This window comes from Oncorhynchus clarkii, chromosome 12 (assembly GCF_045791955.1).
Source record: "Oncorhynchus clarkii lewisi isolate Uvic-CL-2024 chromosome 12, UVic_Ocla_1.0, whole genome shotgun sequence".
NCBI lineage: Eukaryota > Metazoa > Chordata > Actinopteri > Salmoniformes > Salmonidae > Oncorhynchus > Oncorhynchus clarkii.
This window is the reverse complement of record NC_092158.1, coordinates 59,001,362-59,022,460: the sequence shown is the minus strand read 5'-3', so window position 1 is coordinate 59,022,460 and position 21,099 is coordinate 59,001,362. Positions and strand designations below refer to the sequence as shown.

The 21,099-nt window shown below is 42.0% G+C and overlaps 1 protein-coding gene across 2 annotated transcripts in view; it reads right to left on the bottom strand.

Moving 5' to 3' along the window:
- Nucleotides 1-13,291: 13,291 nt before the first annotated feature.
- The window catches only part of LOC139420875 (beta-glucuronidase-like), a 30,593-nt gene continuing 22,785 nt past the window's right edge, over nucleotides 13,292-21,099 (bottom strand). For both annotated transcript variants that reach the window (XM_071171249.1, XM_071171250.1), the window contains 4 exons: nucleotides 18,979-19,063; nucleotides 18,130-18,306; nucleotides 17,654-17,789; nucleotides 13,292-16,279 (listed from right to left, as the gene is read on the bottom strand). In XM_071171249.1, coding sequence (XP_071027350.1) covers nucleotides 16,137-16,279; nucleotides 17,654-17,789; nucleotides 18,130-18,306; nucleotides 18,979-19,063 — 541 coding nt within the window. In that variant the 3' untranslated portion in view covers nucleotides 13,292-16,136. The remainder of the gene's footprint in view (nucleotides 16,280-17,653; nucleotides 17,790-18,129; nucleotides 18,307-18,978; nucleotides 19,064-21,099) is intronic.

Sequence of the window (21,099 nt, the reverse complement as noted above, 5' to 3'; positions counted from 1 at the left end):
TGTAGGTATCACTTTTTATTTATTATTACTAAACATTGAATTTGGCCTTATTATCAATATAGAAACTCACTGAATAACATTCATACATGGCAAAACAGTCCAAAAATACATCTAAAGGAAGTATGAAGTCTGTCTCCTATCTGAGAGACATAAGTAGCTCAGAAAAATAAAGAATTTACAGTGGAATTACCCATATACATTTGAAATGGAAATGCCTTATTCACATCCATACATTTTTTGACCCACCGTGCTTGACCGTTGGTATGATGTTCTTACTGTGGAATTCAGTGTTTGGTTTCACCAGGCATAGTGGATTTGGGTAATGTCATCCAAAAGTTATACTTTTGAATCATCTGTCCATAAAACATTCTTCCAAGAGTCTTGATGATCATCCATTTGCTTTTTGGCAAACTTGAATCAACTTTTTGGACAACATGTGTTCCCATTATGCCTGGAGAAAACCAAAAACTGGATTCCACAGTAAGACCATAACAGCGGTCAAGCATGGGGATGGCAGTGTGATCGTTTGGTGATGCTTTGCTACCTCAGGACCTGGACAACTTGCCTTAATAGAAGGAACCATGAATGCTGCTCCGTATCAGAGAATTATACAGGAGAATGTCAGGCTGTCTTGTCTGTAAGCTGAAGCACAGCTGGGTCATGCAGCAAGATGATACAAAACACACAATCAAGTCTACATGAAAATGGCTAAGAAGCAAGACGTTTTGGAACGGCCTAGTCAAAGTCCAAACCTAATCCCAATTGAGATGTGCCAGTACTTGAAACGGGCAGTGCATGCTTAAACCCGCAAATGTCGCTGAGTTACAGCAGTTCTGCATGGAAGACAGGACCACATTTCCTCCACAGCGACGTGGGAGACTGATCAACAACTACAGGAAGTGTTTGGTTGGAGTCATTATAGCTAAAGGTGGACTGATCAACAACTACAGGAAGTGTTTGGTTGGAGTCATTTATCGCTAAAGGTGGACTGATCAACAACTACAGGAAGCGTTTGGTTGGAGTCATTGCAGCTGAAGGTGGCACAACCAGTTATTGAGTGTAAGGGAGAAATATATTTTTCACACAGGGGATTTGGGTGTTGCAAAACTTTGTTAAATTTAATAAATAAAATAAGTATACATTTTTTTTTAAATTTGTTAACTCAGGTTCCCTTTATCTAATATTTGATTTTGGTTGAAGATCTGATAATTCAGATCCTGTGTCAGAATAGAGTGCTCGGGTTGGGGTGTAGGGTTTGAGCATAGCCTGAATGTAGGGAGGGGCAGTTCCTCTTGCTGTTCCGTAGGTAAGCACCATGGTATTGTAGTGGATGCGGGCTTCGATCGGAGTGGGCGGAGGAGCGGGGTGACATGAGAGAACTTGGAAAGGCTGAGTGAATGAGTAGCGGATGTCGTCAACCTTTTTTTCAAAGTGGTTGACAAAGTCGTCCACAGAGAGGGAGGTGGAGGATTAAGGAGGGAGGAGAAGTTGGAAAAAAGTTTCCTAGGGTTAGAGGTAGACGCTTGAAATTTAGAGTGGTAGAAAGTGTCTTTAGCAGCAGATACAGAGAAAGAGAAGGTAGAGAGGAGGGAGTGAAAGGATGTTAGGTCCTCCGGATGTTTAGTTTTCACTCAGCTGTCCGCAGCCCTGTTCTGTAAGCTCGCAATGAGTCACTCAGCCACGGAGCAGGACAGGAGGGCCGAGCCGGCCGGGAAGAATGGGGACGAGTCATAGGATGCGGAAAGGAGAGGAAGGTCGAAGAGGCAGAATCAGGAGGGAGAAGGATTTAGCAAAAAGGAGAGATGATAGAATAGAAGAGAGTAGAGGGAGAGAGCGACGATTGCGACAACACAGGACCATCTGGGTAGGGGTTGAGTGGTTAGGGAAGGAGGAAAGGGAGACAGAAAAGGAAACAAAGTAGTGATCAGAGACCTGGAGGGAAGTTGCAGTGACATTAGTAGGCGAGCAGCCTCTAGTAAAGAGGTCAAGCGTATTGCCTGCATTGTGAGTTGGAGGGGATTGGGAAGGGGTGAGGTCAGAAGAGGAAAGGAGGGGAAAGGGAGAGTTGGAAATAAATTAATCAAAGGCAGATGTCGGGAGATTGAAGTCGCCAAGTGAAGTGATCCATCGTCAGGAAATTAGCTTATAAAAGGTGTCAAGCTCATTGAGGAACTCTCTAAGGGCACCTGGTGGGTGATAGATGACAATAATAAGCTTGAGTGGACATGTGACAGTGACAGCATGGAATTCAAATGAGATGTACAGTTGAGAGAGGGAGAGAACATCTACACTTAGGAGAAATGAGTGGACCTACGCCACCACCACAACTACCAAATGCTCTCGGACTATGAGAGGAAACATAGTCAGATGAAGAAAGAGCAGCTGGAGTAGCAGTGTTCTCTGAGATGATCCATGTCTCCGTCGGGGCCAAAAGGTCAAGGGCCTGAAGGGCAGCAAACGCTGAGATAAACTCTGCAATCTTGACTGCAGATCGGCAGTTCCAAACGCTACCAGAGACCCGGAATTCCACATGGGTTGTGCTCGAAGGGCACACTAAATTAAAAGGGTTGCAGCCAAGGGGGAGCGTCTGTAAAGCCTACAGCGAGAGGTCCAAACAGGTATAGAAAACACACATAGCTACCTACATGTACAAATTATCTCGACTAACCTGTACCCCCGCATATTGACTCGGCACCGGTACCCCCTGTAAATTATTTTTACTTTAGTTTATTTAGTAAATATTTTCTTAACTCCATTTCTTGAACTGCATTGTTGGTTAAGGGCTTGTAAGTAAGCATTTCACAGTGAGGTCTACACCTGTTGTATTTGGCGCTATTTTCAGGTCTCTCCAGAGATGTTCCATCGGGTTCAAGTCCAGGCACTGGACTTTTCATCAAGGATCTCTCTGTACTTTGCTCCGTTTATCTTTCCCTAAATCCTGACTAGACTCCCAGTCCCTGCTGCTGAAAAACATCCCCACAGCATGATGCTGCCACCACCATGCTTCACCATAGGGATGGTGCCAGGTTTCCTCCAGACGTGAAGCTTGGCATTCAGTCCAAAGAGTTCAATCTTGGTTTCATCAGACCAGATAATCTTCTTTCTCATGTTCTGAGAGTCCTTTAGATGCCTTTTGGCTCCAAGTGGGCTGTCATGTGCCTTTTGAGGAGTTCCACCTGGCAACTCTATCATAAAGGCTTGATTGGTGGAGTGCTGCAGAGATGGTTGTCCTTCTGGAAGTTTCTTCCATCTCCACAGAGGAAACCTGGAGCTCTGTCAGAGTGACCATTAGGTTATTGGTCACCTCCCTGACCAACACCCTCCCCTGATTGCTCAGTTTGGTTGTTCCAAACTTCTTCCATTTAAGAATGATGGGGGCCACTGTGTTCTTGGAGACCTTCCATGCTGCAGACATTGTTTTGGTGACCTTCCCCAGATCTGTGCCTGGACACAATCCTGTCTCGGAGATCTACGGAAAATTCCTTTGACCTCATGGCTTGGTTTTTGCTCTGACATTCACTGTCAACTGTGGGACCTTATATAGACAGCTGTGTCCAAGTCCAGTCAATTGAATTTACCACAGGTGGACTCCAATCAAGTTGTAGAAACATCTCAAGGATGATAAATGGAAACAGGATGCACCTGAGCTCAATGTCGAGTCTCATAGCAAAGGGTCTGAATACTTATGTAAATAAGGTATCTGTTTTTTTTATTACATTTAATTAATTTACAAAAATGTCTTAAAACCTGTTTTCACTTTGCCATTATGGGTTATTGTGTGCAGATTGATGAGGATTTAAAAAAAAAAAAGTTATTTATTTTAGAATAAGGCTGTAACGTAACAAAATGTGGAAAAGGGGAAGGGGTCTGAATACTTTCCAAATACACTGTATCTGGTTTAGAAATCAATTATTGTACAAATGTTTTGGTAGATGATTGTATTGCAAGGTATGCTATATGTGTAGGCTATGCCATATGTACTGGCTAATATGCATATGCAGCTGTCATTTTTAAACCTCCATTCTAGCATACATGACACACACATCTTTGTATCTACATGCTTTCATTTGGGTTTCTATGCAAAGTATATGATTGAATGTTTCTTTAAGCCTGCAGCTAATTACTTGAAATGAGACATAATCATGCCAAAACATGATTCAAAAATGTAATTCACTGACAGAGATAGCTAATGAAACGCAACTTTACATTTATAGTAGCTGGCTCGGCTAGTCAAACTGTAACATTGGCTAGCTTTTAATAAATTGGCTAAATGGCCAATGGAGTTACCTCTTCATACGATCAAGACAATTCGTACTGCATTGTGCATATTTGAAGTGCACTCCAAAACAGTTATTTATCTTTTTTCAGTCTTTGAGAGCTATCTATAGCCCTTCCTCTTCATCAGACATTAACTTGCGTTTTCACAAGAGACTGTGTTTACATTGTAGATAGAAGCAGGCCATTGGCTGCCTTCATCATGAGGGGTTTGTAAGGGAGTTCTGATTTAGCAGTTCGGCAAATTTGCCTGAGCAGACAGTCTTGAAATATACTTTTTATGAGAAAATGTGCAGGAATTGAAGGTGCCAACAAATGTTATAGTTTCATAAGAATGTTTTACGGTCATATACAAAAAATCTGCTCCTACCTCGACGGGGGATCTAACAACTTAATCTTTTCAGGCTTTGGCCCACCACCTAGTAAATTAAATAGTTCCCGGTCACGTTGTCCAGCGCCACATTTTCCTAATGTAAACCCTGATTGCAACATAAGCATAGACCAACGCGAGCGAGGTTCAATACAGCTAGCAAGCATCACAAATAATCAATGTCATTATGATACACGCACGCACGCACGCCCCCCCCCCCTCAGAGAGACACAGCTTAACTTCTTCGATATAGGGGGCGCTCTTTTAATTTTTGGATGAAAAACGTTCCCGTTTTAAACAAGATATTTTGTCATGAAAAGATGCTCGACTATGCATATTAATTGACAGCTTTGGAAAGAAAACACTCTGACGTTTCCAAAACTGCAAAGATATTGTCTGTGAGTGCCACAGAACTGATGTTACAGGCGAAACCCAGTTAAAAAAATCTATCAGGAAGTGCCGCATTTTTTGAAACCGCCTCATTTCAATGACTCCTTATATGGCTGTGGAGGAGCTAGGAGTCAGCTTACGTTTTCCCCAAGGTGTCTGCAGCATTGTGACGTATTTGTAGGCATATCATTGGAAGATTGACCATAAGAGACTACATTTACCAGGTGGTCGCTTGGTGTCCTCCGTCGCAATTATTGCGTAATCTCCAGCTGCAGTATTTTTCCGTTTGCCTTTGATGAGAAACCGACTGCCAGGAATGATTTTTCATCGAATAGAATTGTGAAAAACACCTTGAGGATTGATTCTAAACAACGTTTGCCATGTTTCTGTCGATATTATGGAGCTAATTTTGAAAAAAGTTGACTGCATTTTCTTTCTTTTTTTCTTAGCCAAATGTGATGAACAAAACGGAGCTATTTCTCTTACACAAATAATATTTTTGGAAAAAATGAACATTTGCTATCTAACTGAGAGTCTCGTCATTGAAAACATCCGAAGTTCTTCAAAGGTAAATGATTTTATTTGAATGCTTTTCTTGTTTTTGTGAAAATGTTGCCTGCTGAATGCTAGGCTTAATGCTATGCTAGGCTATCAATACTCTTACACAAATGCTTGTGTAGCTTTGGTTAAAGCATATTTTGAAAATCTGAGATGACAGTGTTGTTAACAAAAGGCTAAGCTTGTGTTTCAATATATTTATTTCATTTCATTTGCAATTTTCATGAATAGGAAATGTTGCGTTATGGTAATGAGCTTGAGGCTATGATTACGCTCCCGGATACGGGATTGCTCGACGCTAGAGGTTAATGTGAGTTCTCACATTTTTCAACATGTTTTTTTTAAACATTTTTTTTACAAAAGGATAGATTTGGAGTTAGATAAACTTGGATTTTTCGGCAGGTACATATGCAGGATGCTACAGCGTGGCCTTCACTCCAGATCAAAACTCCAAACCTACAACCTAATTTTTACCAAAATTAACCGGAGAGATTACTGCTTCAAGATTGTATTTTTCCAAGCTATAGGGTACTCTAACCAACAAACAGCAGAGACCTGAGGACACCATTTCAAACTGGAACTGAGCCAGATGCAAATTCCATTAGCACTAAGGTGTAAAGTAAAAGGCCTTTGGGCCAAACAAGTTTCAGGAGTCTTTAAAGTGTCCTCTGAAGCCCCCTCCTGCTGTTCAAAGACCATTCACTGGCATTCTTTACAATAAATCTGCCTCCAGAAATAAAAGCTTCTCCCAAGTGGGTGTGACACCTACTGCCATTGCCTGCTGCTTGGATTCCAACTGGCGATCTGTTCACCGTCTGACCTGGCCATGTCTGGTACAGGTACCCCCACCACACCCCCCCCTCTCTCCTGAGCTTTCACTCGCCTCCAGCACACACTCCCTGTTGGGGCGAGTGACTCTAAACTTACAATGGCTAGCCCCAAGTCGTTATATATTTTATATTTTTCTTGTGTATTTTTCTATTTGCCTCATGACTCCTGCATACTTTGTTGACTACAAACTTTATTTACCCAATCGTGGGACAGACTGTGTTTGTTTCCACACTCGGGACTCTGACTCTATTGATTACACAGACTTTTGGCCTTCCATCCTATTCTAACCACCTCTCGCCGGCTTTGTAGTCATGTTACCTGATGAAATTGCTGTTCAATCTGATCTTGTTGCCATCTGATACACATTCAGATGTCCTAAACCAGCACTGCAGAGCTCTCCCTGTACTATGCCATGCCTTGATTGCATTACTGTTGATATCTGGAAATGTGCATGTACACGCTGGCCCATCTACTGTTGCTAGCCCTAATTCTGACTTGTGCTCTGATATCTGCTTCACTGATTTCTGCTCTTGTAAAAGCCTGGGTTTTCTGCACGTTAACACTAGAAGCTTATTACCTCAAATGTATCAATCGAAAGTGTGGGTTCACAGCTCCAATCCAGATGTGTTGGTCATTACTGAGATGTGGTTAAGAAAGAGTGTTTTGAATACCGACGTTAACCTCTCTGGTTATAACCTTTTTCGGCAAGACAGATCTTCCCAAGGTCGGGGAGAGGCAGTCTTCACCAAGGATCACCTTCAGTGCTTGGTTGTCTCCACCAAGTCTGTCCCCAAACAATTTTATTTGCTGGTTTTAAGCATTAAAACTTTCAAATACCTCTTTGTTGACTGTTGCTGGGTGCTATCGTCCTCCATCAGCACCTGCTTGTACCCTACCTGCCTGTAGCTCTCTCCTGGTCCCTTACACTAAGTCTGAATTTGTCCTGCTAGGTAACCTAAACTGGGACATGCTTAAACCACCTGACCAAGTCCTAAAGGAATGGGAATCTTTCTCAGAGTATCACCAATCCCCCAAGGTATGACTCCAAACACCCAGAAAAGGATACTCTTCTTGATGTTATCCTCACAAATAACAGCCTGTGGTTCGTAATGGCTGCTCAGTGAACGACCTGTCCTGATTTGTCATAGACGCTTGCTAAAAAACTTGAGCAAGCCTTCCTTCATGAACTGGCCTCTGTAAAATGTTATAGAATCAGCTCGATCCCCTCTGTCGAGGACGCTTGGACCTTCTTTTTTGATATTTTCAGTGGTATTGTTAACAAACACACCCCCCTGTAAAGAAAATGACAAAAACAGGTTCAGCCCCTGGTTCGATCGTGATCTTGCAGAGTTACTCCACTTCAAGAATTGCATTTGGCGAAAGACTTGGCACACGCATACTCAAGCTGACTGGCTATTGTTCAGGCAAATGAGGAAAAAAGTGCACTCAGGCTATCCGGAAAGCCAAAGGTAGTTACTTTAAGGAGCAGTTCTCTCTGTGGCTCTAACCCCAAGAAGTTCTGGAAAATAAATAAACCCTCCTTCTCACAACCGCCCATATCCCTTAATGTTGATGATGTGGTTGTTACTGACAAGAAGCACATGGCTGAGCTCTAATCACCACTTCATTAAGTCAGGATTCCTATTTGACTCAGCCATGCCTCCTTGCCCGTCCAACATTTCCTCATCTCCCACCCCTTCTAATGCGACTATCCCCGATGCGTCTCCGTCTTTTTCTCCTGATACAAAGTTTATCCCTGCAGGCAGTCACTGAGTCGGAGGTGCAAAAAGAGCTCCTGAAACTTGACCCCGAAAAAAAACATCTGGGTCAGACGGTTTAGACAATTTCTTCTTTAAGGTTGCTGTCCCTGTCATCGCCAAGCCTGTCTCTCCTTTCTGGGGATGTTCCCACTGCTTGGAAGGCAGCCACAGTTTGTCCTTTATTTAACTTCTTGATCCTACTTGAGACGCAGACGTCTCAAGTAGGCACCTGGAAATGCAAATGCGCTACGCTAAATGCTAAATGTACTCGTTAAAACTCAAACGTTCATTAAAATACACATGCAGGGTATTGAATTAAAGCTACACTCGTTGTGAATCTAGCCAACAAGTCAGATTTTTAAAATGCTTTTCTGCGAAAGCACGAGAAGCTATTATCTGATAGCATGCAACACCCCAAAATGCCTGAAGGCGACGTAAAACAAAAGAATTAGCGTAGCCGGCGCTACACAAAAACGCAGAAATAAAATATAAAACATTCATTACCTTTGATGATATTCTTTGTTGGCACTCCTATATGTCCCAAAAACATCACAAATTGGTCTTTTTCCCGATTAAATCCGTCCATGAATGCCCAAAATATCCATTTGTATAGCCTGTCTGCTTCAGGAAAAAAGCTCTCTTCCAACACGCAACGTCATGTTTAAAAATTATATAAGTTGCCTATATTCTTTGACAAAACACTTCAACCTACTTTTATAACCCAACTTTAGGTATTTGTAAACGTTAATAAGCGATCAAATTGATCACTGGGCGATCTGTATTCAATAGCAGCTACTCAAGAAAACAATGTCCATTTTTCAATCTTCCAAAATCGATTGTTGTAGGCTGGATGGAATGACGGATCTATTGGTCATGTCTCAAAGGATTTTTGTCAATGAAAATGACGTTTTTGGCGACATCGTGTGGAAGCTGTAGGAATTGCATCCGTCTCCATATTAAATTTGGTTTCCTTTAAACAATACATGAAAGGGGCGCATGGATACTTTTTTCAGCTTTCAGTGACCAGTTTTTCTTGCGCTTTTCGATGAAACACACGCTCTGTTATAGTCACAGCCGTGATTTAACCAGTTTTAGAAACTTCAGAGTGTTTTCTATCCACACATACTAATCATATGCATATACTATATTCCTGGCATGAGTAGCAGGACACTAATGTTGCGTGATTTTTAACAGAAGGTTCGAAAAAGGAGGGGGTAGGATGAAGAGGTTAAAGGGGGAGATGCTGATACTGTTACAGACCTATTTCTATTTTTCCCTGCTTATCAAAAGTGTTGAAAAACTTGTCAATAATCAACTGACTGGCTTTCTTGATATCTATAGTATTATCTCAGGTATGCAATCTGGTTTCCGCTCAGGTTATGAATGTGTCACTGGTTTTCTAAGTACCTCTCTCAAAGAGTGCAGTGTATAAAGTCAGAAAATCTGCTGTCTCAGCCACTGCCTGTCACCAAGGGAGTACCCCAAGGCTCAATCCTAGGCCCCACGCTCTCGTCAATTTACATCAACAACATAGCTCAGGCAGTAGGAAGCTCTCTCATCCATTTATAGTTTTATACTCAGCTGGCCCCTCCCCAGATTTTGTGTTAAATGCTCTACAACAATGCTTTCTTAGTGTCCAACAAGCTTTCTCTACCCTTAACCTTATTCTGAACACCTCCAAAACAAAGGTCATGTGGTTTGGTAAGAAGAATGCCCCTCTTCCCACAGGTGAGATTACTACCTCTGAGGGTTTAGAGTTTGAGGTTGTCACTTCATACAAGTACTTGGGAGTATGGCTAGACGGTACACTGTCCTTCTCTCAGCACATATCAAAGCTGCAGGCTAAAGTTAAATCAAGACTTGTTTTTTTTCTGTCATAATCGCTCCTTTCACCCCAGCTGCCAAACTAACCTTGATTCAGATGATCCTCCTACCAATACTAGATTACGGAGACATAATTTATAGATCGTCAGGTAAGGGTGCTCTCGAGCGGCTAGATGTTCTTTACCATTAGGCCATCAGATTTGCCACCAATGCTCCTGATAGGACACATCACTACACTCTATACTCCTCTGTAAACTGGTCATCTCTGTATACCCGTTGCAAGATCCACTGGGTGTTTATTTTTAAAACCCTCTTAGGCCTCACTCCCCCTATCTGAGATATCTACTGCAGCCCTCATTCTCCACATACAACACCCGTTCTGCCAGTCACAATATGTTAAAGTTCCCCAAAGTACACGTCCCTGGGTCGCTCCTCTTTTCAGTTCGCTGTAGCTAGCGACTGGAACGAGCTGCAACAAACACTCAAACTAGACAGTTTTATCTCAATCTCTTCATTCAAAGACTCAATCATGGACACTCTTACTGACAGTTGTGGCTGCTTTGTGTGATGTATTGTTGTCTCTACCTTCCTGTCATTTGTGTAAGTAATACTATGGGGATGAGGTACAGGTACAGTGATCGGTAAGCTGCGCAGACAGCTGATGCTTAAAAAGTTAGAGGGGGAGATAAGACTCCAGCTTCAGAGATTTTTGCAATTCGTTCCAGTCATTTGGCAGCAGAGAACTGGAAGGAAAGGCGGCCAAAGGAAGTGTTGGCTTTGGGGATGACCAGGGCAATATACCTGCAGGAGCGTGTCCTACGGGTGGGTGTTGCTATGGTGACCAGTGAGCTGAGATAAGGCAGGGCTTTACCTAGCAAAGACTTGTAGATGATCTGAAGCCATTTGGCGGCATAAGTGAAGGAGGCTTTTTAGCGAAATAGGAAGCTGATTCTAGATTTAATTTTGGATTGGAGCTGCTTAATGTGAGTCTGGATGGAGAGTTTACAGTCTAACCAGACACCTAGGTATTTGTAGTTGTCCACATATTCTAGGTCAGAACCATCCAGAGTAGTGATGCTAGTTGGGAGGGAGGGTGTGGGCAGCAATCGGTTGAAGAGCATGCACTTAGTTTTACTAGAATTTAGAAGCAGTTGGAGGCCACGGAAGGAGTGTTGAATGGCGTTGAAGCTCATTTGGAGGTTTGTTAGCAGTGTCCAAATAAGGGCCAGATGTATACAAAATGAATTTCATCTGCGTAGAGGTGGATCAGAGAATCAGCAGCAGCAAGAGCGACATCCTTTATATATACAGAGAAGAGTCGGCCCGAGAATTGAACCCTGTGGCACCCCCATAGAGACTGCCAGAGGTCAGGACAACAGGCCCTCCAATGTCCCACTGAACTCTGATAAGTAGTTGGGGAACAAGGCGAGGCAGTAATTTGAGAAGCCAAGGCAATTGAGTCTGCAAGATAACAATGCGATGATTGACAGAGTCAAAAGCCTTGGCCAGGTCGATGAAGATGGCTAGGTCGATGAAGATGGCTGCACGGTACTGTCTTTTATCGATGCCGGTTATGATATCTGATATGACCAGCTCGGAAACCAGATTGCATAGTGGAGAAGGTACGGTGGGATTCGAAATGGTCGGCAATCTGTTTATTAACTTGGCTTTCGAACGAAGACTTTAGAAAAGGCAGGGCAGGATGGATATAGGTCTATAACAGTTTGGGTCTAGTGTCTCCCCCTTTGAAGAGGGGGATGACTGCGGCAGCTTTCCAATCTTTGGGGATCTCAGACGAAAAGAAAGAGGTTGAATAGGCTAGTAATAAGGGGTTTCAACAATTTCGGCTGATAATTTTAGAAAGTGAGGGTCCAGATCGTCTTGCCCATGTATTTATTTTCAGATTTTCAACAACAAAAAGTCTCAGAAATCTGCTGAATTTCCTCAACTGAAGGTCAGCTAAGTTAACCTAGGCTACTTAACGTTACTAGCTCGGTATTTGAAGTTATCATTAGTACTCTATTATCAAGTAAAAGCATATGCTTATTATTCATAATTTCTCAAACATTTATTAGCTAATTATTCAGTTGAATACGCTATGCTACAGCCATTGAATCGGTCTTTGAGAGTTAAGGGACATTAATGACTAGCTCGGTCCACGACATTGTTATATTTAAAAAATAAATAAATACAAGGACAAATGTTTTTAATCAGTGACTGAAATTTCGCACTGTGATATTCACTTCCGGACTTGGAAAGAGCTCAAAGAGTTCTTAGTAGAACGCCCCTCTGAATAACGGGGCGTGGTTTTGGCTTAACTGCGTTGGGAAAAAGAAAGCAATTTTTCCACTGGGCTTCTCTTCTTCTAACGTAGGTGCGCAGCTAACAGTTCAACTGTCTGCCCCTAGTTGTAGAGCTACATAAATGTCAACAAACAACCTTTGATTTCAAAATATGGAAATGTATAGAATCAATCACAGTACATGTTTTGAAGTTATAAGAGTAATAATAAGCCAGATCGGCCTATCACGTACATGACCATATGTCAGTCATAAGTCCCAAAGAGGGCGTTTTGTCCTGCTCCTGCATTCATCAGAGACAAACCATTGGGCTCAGCCCATATTTCACATCAATGTGTTTACAATTACATCGGTAATAAAATTGCCAATTTTAGGAAATGTTATAACATACTATTTACAAGTAGAATGGAATGGTTTGCCTTGTGTATGATTTGTCTTTGACACTCATAACCAGCCAGAAAATATTTGAATATATAAATCACAATGCGTCTTAATATGGGTCATGACAGTGTTGTGACTGTTATATATATTATGGCATGGTTATGACCGTGTTATGCTAGGGGTCAAATAAAGTGAGACCGAAAGTTCATATCAGAAACAGTGAGCATAGCGAGTAACAGCTAGTTACATCAGCATGAGTCACCAGCGCAATGCCTGACATCCGGCATTGATGAAGCGTGTCGAACTGGTAAACTTAAATAGGCCGCATGTAATTAGTGTGTGAATCCAATTGGTGCAATATCTGCTGATGCAATCAGCTGATGCCACCACACTCGGGTTTCCCTTCTGAACTGGCTACACACCAGAAGCGTTCCCAGGGATGCTGGCCCATGTTGACTCAAGAGCACAGGGAGTGATGGTTGCTGATAATGGGCCTCTGTACGCCTATGTAGATATTCCATTTTTTTTTAAAAAAGGTTTTTAATTCTGCTGTTTCCAGCTACAATAGTCATTTACAACATTAACAATGTCTACACCTTAGATCAATTTGATGTTCTTTTAATGGTAAAAAAAAAAAAAAAAAAAAGTTTTTCTTTCAAAAACAAGGACATTTCTAAGTGACCCCCAACCTTTAAACAGCAGTGTGTAATTTTTTATTTTGAAAGGTTGGAGTAGGTGGTATAGATCAGTGGGGGAAAATCCCAATTGAATACATTGTTGGATCTTAATTAAAAGCAGCATAATGTGACAGCTGTGCAAAGGGTGTGTTCACTAGGCACTGTATAGAGCGTTTACCGAGAATGCAGTCTTCAAACATTGACATTCAATTGTGCTATAGCGTGGATCCACGGTGCGGATTGAATATAGGCCTAAATTAGGAACTGAATGACACCAGGCGGAATATTTGGGATTATTGGAATGCTCCGAAAACAAAGACTGACTTGAACTGGTTGCTAACAAAGGATAACAGTACCTTACATGGTGAACTCCAAAACTTGTCATTCACTTCAAATATACTGATGAGAATTAGGAAGTTTTATTAGACAGTGCATAGATTGTCACGTCAGTGCACAGTATGTGATTGTTAGTTTCTATATAAAATCATGGTTATAAATATACTGCATAAGTGAGATTCAAATGGATGTCATTTTTTTGTCAATTTTAATTAGAATTTTTTATTTTACCTTTATTTTACTAGGCAAGTCAGTTAAGAACAAATTCTTATTTTCAATGACGGCCTAGGAACAGTGGGTTAACTGCCTGTTCAGGGGCAGAACGACAGATTTGTACCTTGTCAGCTCGGGGATTCGAACGTGCAACCTTTCGGTTACCACTAGGCTACCCTGCCGCTACCCTGTGATCTACACAATATACTTGTCAAAGTAAAAGAAAAATTCAAACATAAAAAAAAATATATATATACACACACACTGTCAACATGTTAGAATCAACTTTGGCATCGATTACAGCTGTGAGTCTTTCTGGGTTTCTAAGATCTTTCCACACCTGGATTGTGCAACATTTTCCAGTTATTTTCAAAATTCAAATGGTTTGTTAATTAATCATTGCTGGATAACCATTTTCAGGACTTGCCATAGACTTTCAAGCATATTTAAGTCAAAACTAACTTGGCCACTCGGGAACATTCACAGCCTTCTTTGTAAGCAACCCCAGTGTAGATGTGGGTTTGTGTTTAAGGTTATTGTCCTGCTGAAAGGTGAATTCATCAGTGTCTGGTGGAAAGCAGACTGAACCAGGTTTTCATGTTGCCTGCGATAATTTTTTATCCTAGATAAACTCCCGTGTCCTTAATTACAAGCATACCGAAACTTAGCAAAAAAATAAACGTCCCTTGTCAGGACCCTGTCTTTCAAAGATATTTGGATTTTTACAAATTAACTTAATTGTGAAAGGTTTAAACACCGTTTCCCATGCTTGTTCAATGAATCCTAAACAATTAATGAAAATGGTACAGGATGGCAACAACAACTGCCAGAGTTACACCAGGAACGCACAATCCCTCCATCAGTGTTCAGACTGTCTACAATAGGCTGTGAGAGGCTGGACTGAGGGTTTGTAGGCCTGTTGTAAAGGCAGGTCCTCACAAGACATCACCGGCAACAAAGTCGCCTATGGGCACAAACCCACCATCGCTGGACCGGACAGGACTGGCAAAACGTGCTCTTCACTGACGAGACGCGTTTTCGTCTCACCAGGGGTGATGGTCGGATTCGCGTTTATCATCGAAGGAATGAGCGTTACACTGTACTCTGGAGAGGGATCGATTTGGAGGTGGAGGGTCTGTCATGGTCTGGGGTGGTGTGTTACAGCATCATCGGACTGAGCCGGTTGTCATTGCAGGCAATCTCAACGCTGTGTGTTACAGGGAAGACATCCTCCTCCCTCATGTGGTACCCTTGACCCTCCAGCATGACAATGCCACCAGCCGTACTGCTCGTTCTGTGCGTGATTTCCTGCAAGACAGGAATGCCAGTGTTCTGCCATGGCCAGCAAAGAGCCCGGATCTCAATCCCATTGAGCACATCTGGGCCCTGTTGGATCGGAGGGTGGAAGAGTGGGGTAACATATTGTATGTAGTAAGAACGGGCAAATTTGGTGCAGTCCATGAGGAGATGCACTGCAGTACTTAATGCAGCTGGTGGCCACACCAGATACCGACTTCACTGCTTGACTGAGGGACCTTACAGATAATTGCATGTGTTGGGTACAGAGATGCAGCCGTCATTCAAAAATCATGTTAAACACATTTTTACTCCTGAACTTATGTAGGCTTGCCATAACAAAAGGGGCTGAATACTTGACTCAAGCCATTTCAGCTTTTCATTTGTAACAATTTCTAAAAACATAATTCCACTTTGACATTATGGGTTATTGTGTCAAGGCCAGTGACAAAAACTCAATTGAATCCATTTTAAATTCAGGCTGTAACAACAATCTGGAAAAAGTCAAATGGGTGAAGTCTTAACATTGAGCCAGCAAGCATTCTAAGAACAATACACATACATTTTTCATACAACACATTCATCTGACACAGATCATCATCATGATTTACATTCATGCACAAAATGGGGTTGATTCCTGAATTAAAAACAGAGGAATACAAATACTCAGCCAAAAGATCCAGTGAGGTTGGTTCTGGTAATAATCTGATGTGGTCTTTGAGCATTGTAGTTGTCATAAGACACGGTTCTGAGTCGTGGGTTTGTCCCCCATACAGGGTTGTGTTCATTAGGTACCAAACAGAACAAAACAGATAAACAGAAGGACTACCTGGACTTGTCCAATAGCTAAATGTTTTGTTACGAAGTGAGGGTATTTGCTCTAATGAATACGACCCAGGTGCTGTGTGTCCCCCATCCAGGTGTATCAGGGGTACCTAGCTCCGACGGGCAGCAGGCCCGTCTCATTGGCCAGCCTCCAGTACCTCTCCCTCAGGAGGAAGGCGCCAGCTTTGGGGTGTCTCTGCCGACTGAAGATGCCCTTCTTGTTGCCCACCACACGGGTCACCGCTGCAGAGATGGGAAGAGAAAAGGTTAATTTCCTGAACAAAATGTGTATGTTTGTTTCAGCCGTCTAAAAGTATAAAGCCTATAGATCTGTACAATAATTTCTTACAATCGCCAAATTCAACAAAATTGTTGTATTAGGTGGAAAAGGAACAGACAGCATCTGCTTTCTCTTGGAGATTGTCTACACGGAATAAGGTCTTGCTTCAAACAGTGCATTATGTTCACTCCCCTGTATACACATGGGGCCAGACCAGCATGTAAAGTGAGGATTGGGTGGGTAATCTGTTTAAGACCAGCAGTGTCAACATGGTATTCTGGAGTGCTGGTCTAACTTGGCACTGAGGTAGTGGCATGTTGATGGTCATGATTCTTGCTCTGGAACCAAAACTGATTGTAGTTGGCCCATCAGTGGAAACCAACATCAATGACTATACAGTAAAAATTCATGAAAACAAAATAGCTTTTCGGTCCTCATTTAAGGTTAGGGATAGGCATTAGGGTTAGCCGTGTTCTTAAAGTTAGGTTTAAAAATCAGATTTTATGACTTTGTGGCTGTGCCAGCTAGTGACCCCTCTGCAGAGCTGCCTCCAGTACATGAGTCACCCCAACAATTTTATTTTCACCTTCATTTAACCAGGTAGGCAAGTTGAGAACAAGTTCTCATTTACAACTGCGACCTGGCCAAGATAAAGCAAAGCAGTTTGACACGTACAACTGTTACCTCGAAATGACAAAACGACGATGTTCCAGTTTAACAAAGTTGACTATACTGTATGAACACACTACAAGGTAGCCATTCCACTCAAAGCTAGGTCCATCAACAACAAGACTCACTGCGCTCTTGACTGAGTGATAGCCCCGTAATAACAGAAATATAGGGATACTTAAAACATGAACTTAACATGAACTTAACACAACACAGTTACACATGGAACAAACAAAACACAGTCAATAACACAGTTGAAGAACATCTATATACAGTGTGGGGGGGGGGGGGGGGGGGGGGGGGAGTGGCCTGTCTAAAAGTAAGAATGAAAGAATGAACCCTCCTGATGTGCCACACCCACTCCTGCTGGCTGTACTTACAACACTGGGAGCTTTAAATACATTTCACATAAATACTGGCACCTTTCCAAGCACTGGCCTACTTTCAGCATTCTATTACCCCACCATCACATTACTAACCGTTGGTGCTACTGCTCCCTTTTTCCTTACCTGGGCATGACGGAGTTTCAGTCATTTCTGTTCAATATACACACAACTAAAACAAGCAAAGGTATGACAACCAGCTTCAATTGTATATTTAACAAGAATGGTTGTTCTGACAATTTCAATGAACTCCAGTACTATAGATTTGTATTGATTCCTCCTTACTTTGTGCTGTCATGAAGTCAGCAAAGTTCCAGATGAGCTCTCCAATGACATACTCCTTCCTCTTTCGGTCAAACACATCATGGTAGTTCTGTAAGACCATCTTCTGGTACTCCTCAGTAAACATCATGGGAGGGTCCTGTGGGGAACATAAAAATGTGGCTTTCCATTTAACTTCGGTTTCTACGGGTTCTCATTGAGACAAACGTCTATTTCACTAAAGAGATGTGGGTTGATCATTCAAGCTCAAACCACTTAGGTTTCAACTTGTGTTCTAGCCTGGGTAGGTGTTTGACAAATTGTTCAAGCATATTTGAAAAACTGGTATCCAGACCATTGTTCGCCTCAGAGGCCATGAAATCACAGCAAATACACACATGTATACCTTATACCTTACGTCCTTTTCAGTCTGTTTCTGTCCTGTGAGGACACAACATGGAAGAGGTTCTGCAAGAACAAAGAAGTTCTGGAACACTCACCGTGTGTAGCCCCGGAACCACGTCGGCTCCATATTCACTCTGGATGATGGGTTTCTGGTACTTCCCGTACCAGTTCTCAAACTGGGTGTTGAGCTGGAAGGGGATGACCTCCAGGTGACCTGGGTCGTGGTACCAGGAGAAGTAACTGTTCACACAGATCACATCCACATAGGGAGCCTGGGGAAAGACCGGGTTCAATGTGAGAAGAGCAGAAATACCGGGTAAACAGTGGTCAATACATTTCCATTGTAATGTATGACATTCAAAATGTCATAGTTGATGGAGCCTGGGTATGAAAATCAGAACTATAGATACAATGGTGTTACAAAATACATTTTGATTGAATTCCCATTGTAATGAATGGAATTTAAATGATAGTGACTAAGCTAAGCACATCAGTTAAGTGGCACCACTGATCAACTACTGTCTGGATAGTTGGAGTAGAACTTCCCGTGAAATTCTGTTAAATTTATCTTACAGACTTTGCCGCAGGGAGTCACTGTGGCTAGAGTCAGACCTCGGGTAAGCAGTAAGACAATATTGAATCAGGGCATAGGTATGCCTTCAAAATGGCCCTACATATATTCCAACAAGGGCTTTAGAATCAAGCACAGTCAAAAAGGGAGACTAAAGACGACTGACTTTTTTTCAGTTGGTCTTTAATCAATTCCTTGCATCCTCTTCTCAAAGCGCATTGGAGGATAAGGTCCAAAATTCTCCCTCTGACCTCCTCGAATGTGTTTTGGGAAGGAAGTGAGAGAGGATGCAAGGAAAAATGAATTGAGAGAGCCATAGTTCTATGAAGAAAGAATCCTTCATAAGCATAACAGAGAAACAGTGAAGTCTCACCCCTTTGTCCCTGGCAAAGTTACTGTCTGTGATAAAGGTGACAGGTCGAGTTGGGTCCAGAGATTTGGTATGCGCCATCAGTGTCCTGAAGAGACACAAAAATAGAGAGCAATTGTTTACTGTTCCAAGATGGGGTAAGGGATCACAGGGTTGAGGTCAGGATACAGAGACTGATGAGTACAGGAGAAAGGACCAGGAAGAAGGAAAGTATTTTAAACAAGTATAAAGAATGACTGTCTCATCGTATCAGGCTCTTTGTTGACTATGACCACAACACTATTAACTATTGTAAATAACTGTATGAGGAAATCCCTGCTGTGTGCCCGTCCACTTCTGCCAGTCACTCCCTGGCCTGAGCCACACCTGTTAATGCTCTGTTAAGTACGACTCTTACGCATTCCACAGGCCAGTATGGCATTCTACCAAGACATACTCAGACTCATAAAAATCCATCTCTACCATCTAATGAACAAGCATGCATAATGCACACACACACAGACTAGATGTAAAGCAAATACCAATGCTGCTTGAAATACTTGGAATTGTAGCCTTCATTCTAAAAGCTGCTCCACAATAACAACACATAGCCTACAATATATACATTATGCTCCTTTTCCCTTCCCCTTTACACTCAAACATATTCAAAACCATGGTAGCAATTGGAACACTTTGGAGATTATGGGTAAAGTTTTAGACCAATGGTGAGGACAACAGTTCACCTGACAAGACTGAATCCAAACAGTACGGTTGATTTTATGTGCATTTTACATTCACTGCACTTTGGTTTCATTTTGTTATCGACAAACGCTGCAAACATTCAGTAGAATAATAATTATTGGACAATTTGGGGGTAGGTGCAACATAAGATAAAAAAATGACAAGGGTTTGAGTAACAAGTTTAACTGGTGTCTCCAAGTGGCCACACACACACACCTCTCCAAAGTGTGCACAGTTTAAGTCATTTTAATGAGCTCTCTCTTTCTATAAGCTCTCCTAGCTGTGCTGTTGAGGAACTGAAGCAAGACCACTGTTTGGAACCCAGCCCTGCATCCCACCATCACACAATTACTGTTGTTCACGCCATGTAAAAACAGTCATGTAAATCACAATCTGGGTCAGGTGGGCATCATTTGATAGAATAGGCTATAGCCCGTATGGAATATGAAAGTTATGAAATCTTATCTTACACGGTTTTCACAAGGCACTTCAGAGAATAAGATTGTAATTCTGGTGCACATAAAATGGAGTTGAGTGTATTCAGGTGCGTGTTCCACCGCAAACTTTCTTCAGAATGGAGGAAGACAGGTTTGTGTCAATGACGTGAGGCCCATTGTTTAGTGGACTCACAAGTGGCACAGCATTCTAAGGCACTGCATCTTAGTGCAAGAGGCGTCACAGCCTGGATACGAAGAAGGGACTGTAGTATCACATCCGGCAGGGATTGGGAATCCTATAGGGCGGCGCACAGTTGGCTCAGTGTCGTCCGGGTTTGGCCATCATTGTAAATAAAAATTTGTTCTTAACTGACTTACCTAGTTAAATAAAAGGTAACATTTTAAAAATTAAAATAAAAAAGTTTAGCTCAGCAATGACCATGAAGGGTAGAGAAAGCTTCAGAATGTTGGAAAACCCATTCACGTACATGTGTTTTTCTTGAAATTAACATGCTATATTTTTAGGTTTAAAATCATATTCATGCCACTTTAACTGGCTGTATGAATAGATCCTTTACTGCAGCACTACTAAAATCCAACTTCAACTTGAAGAATGTATTTTCTGTACTAGAAATAGCTACCTAGCTGATTAGATGGGCAGCTAGGCAGGTTGGTACTGCATAGTTAACTAGCAGTAGAGCTCAAACGACAAGGCAAAAAGTATAATGCAGGCTAGATAAAGCGAACTTGCAAACTTAGCTAGATGGGTTATGAAAGAAATGCACAATTCAAAAATAGTTAGCTAGCTTTCAAGTTCTCACGTTCAAAATGCTCAATAGCTAGATCACTCACTTTCGGCTGTGCAATCCACCCCGACCGTAAAACACGTTTATGTTACGCAAACCTGACCGGTCAACGACGACAACTAGCTGGCTCGGGTCTTTGAATTGCACAAAGTGGTGCTGTT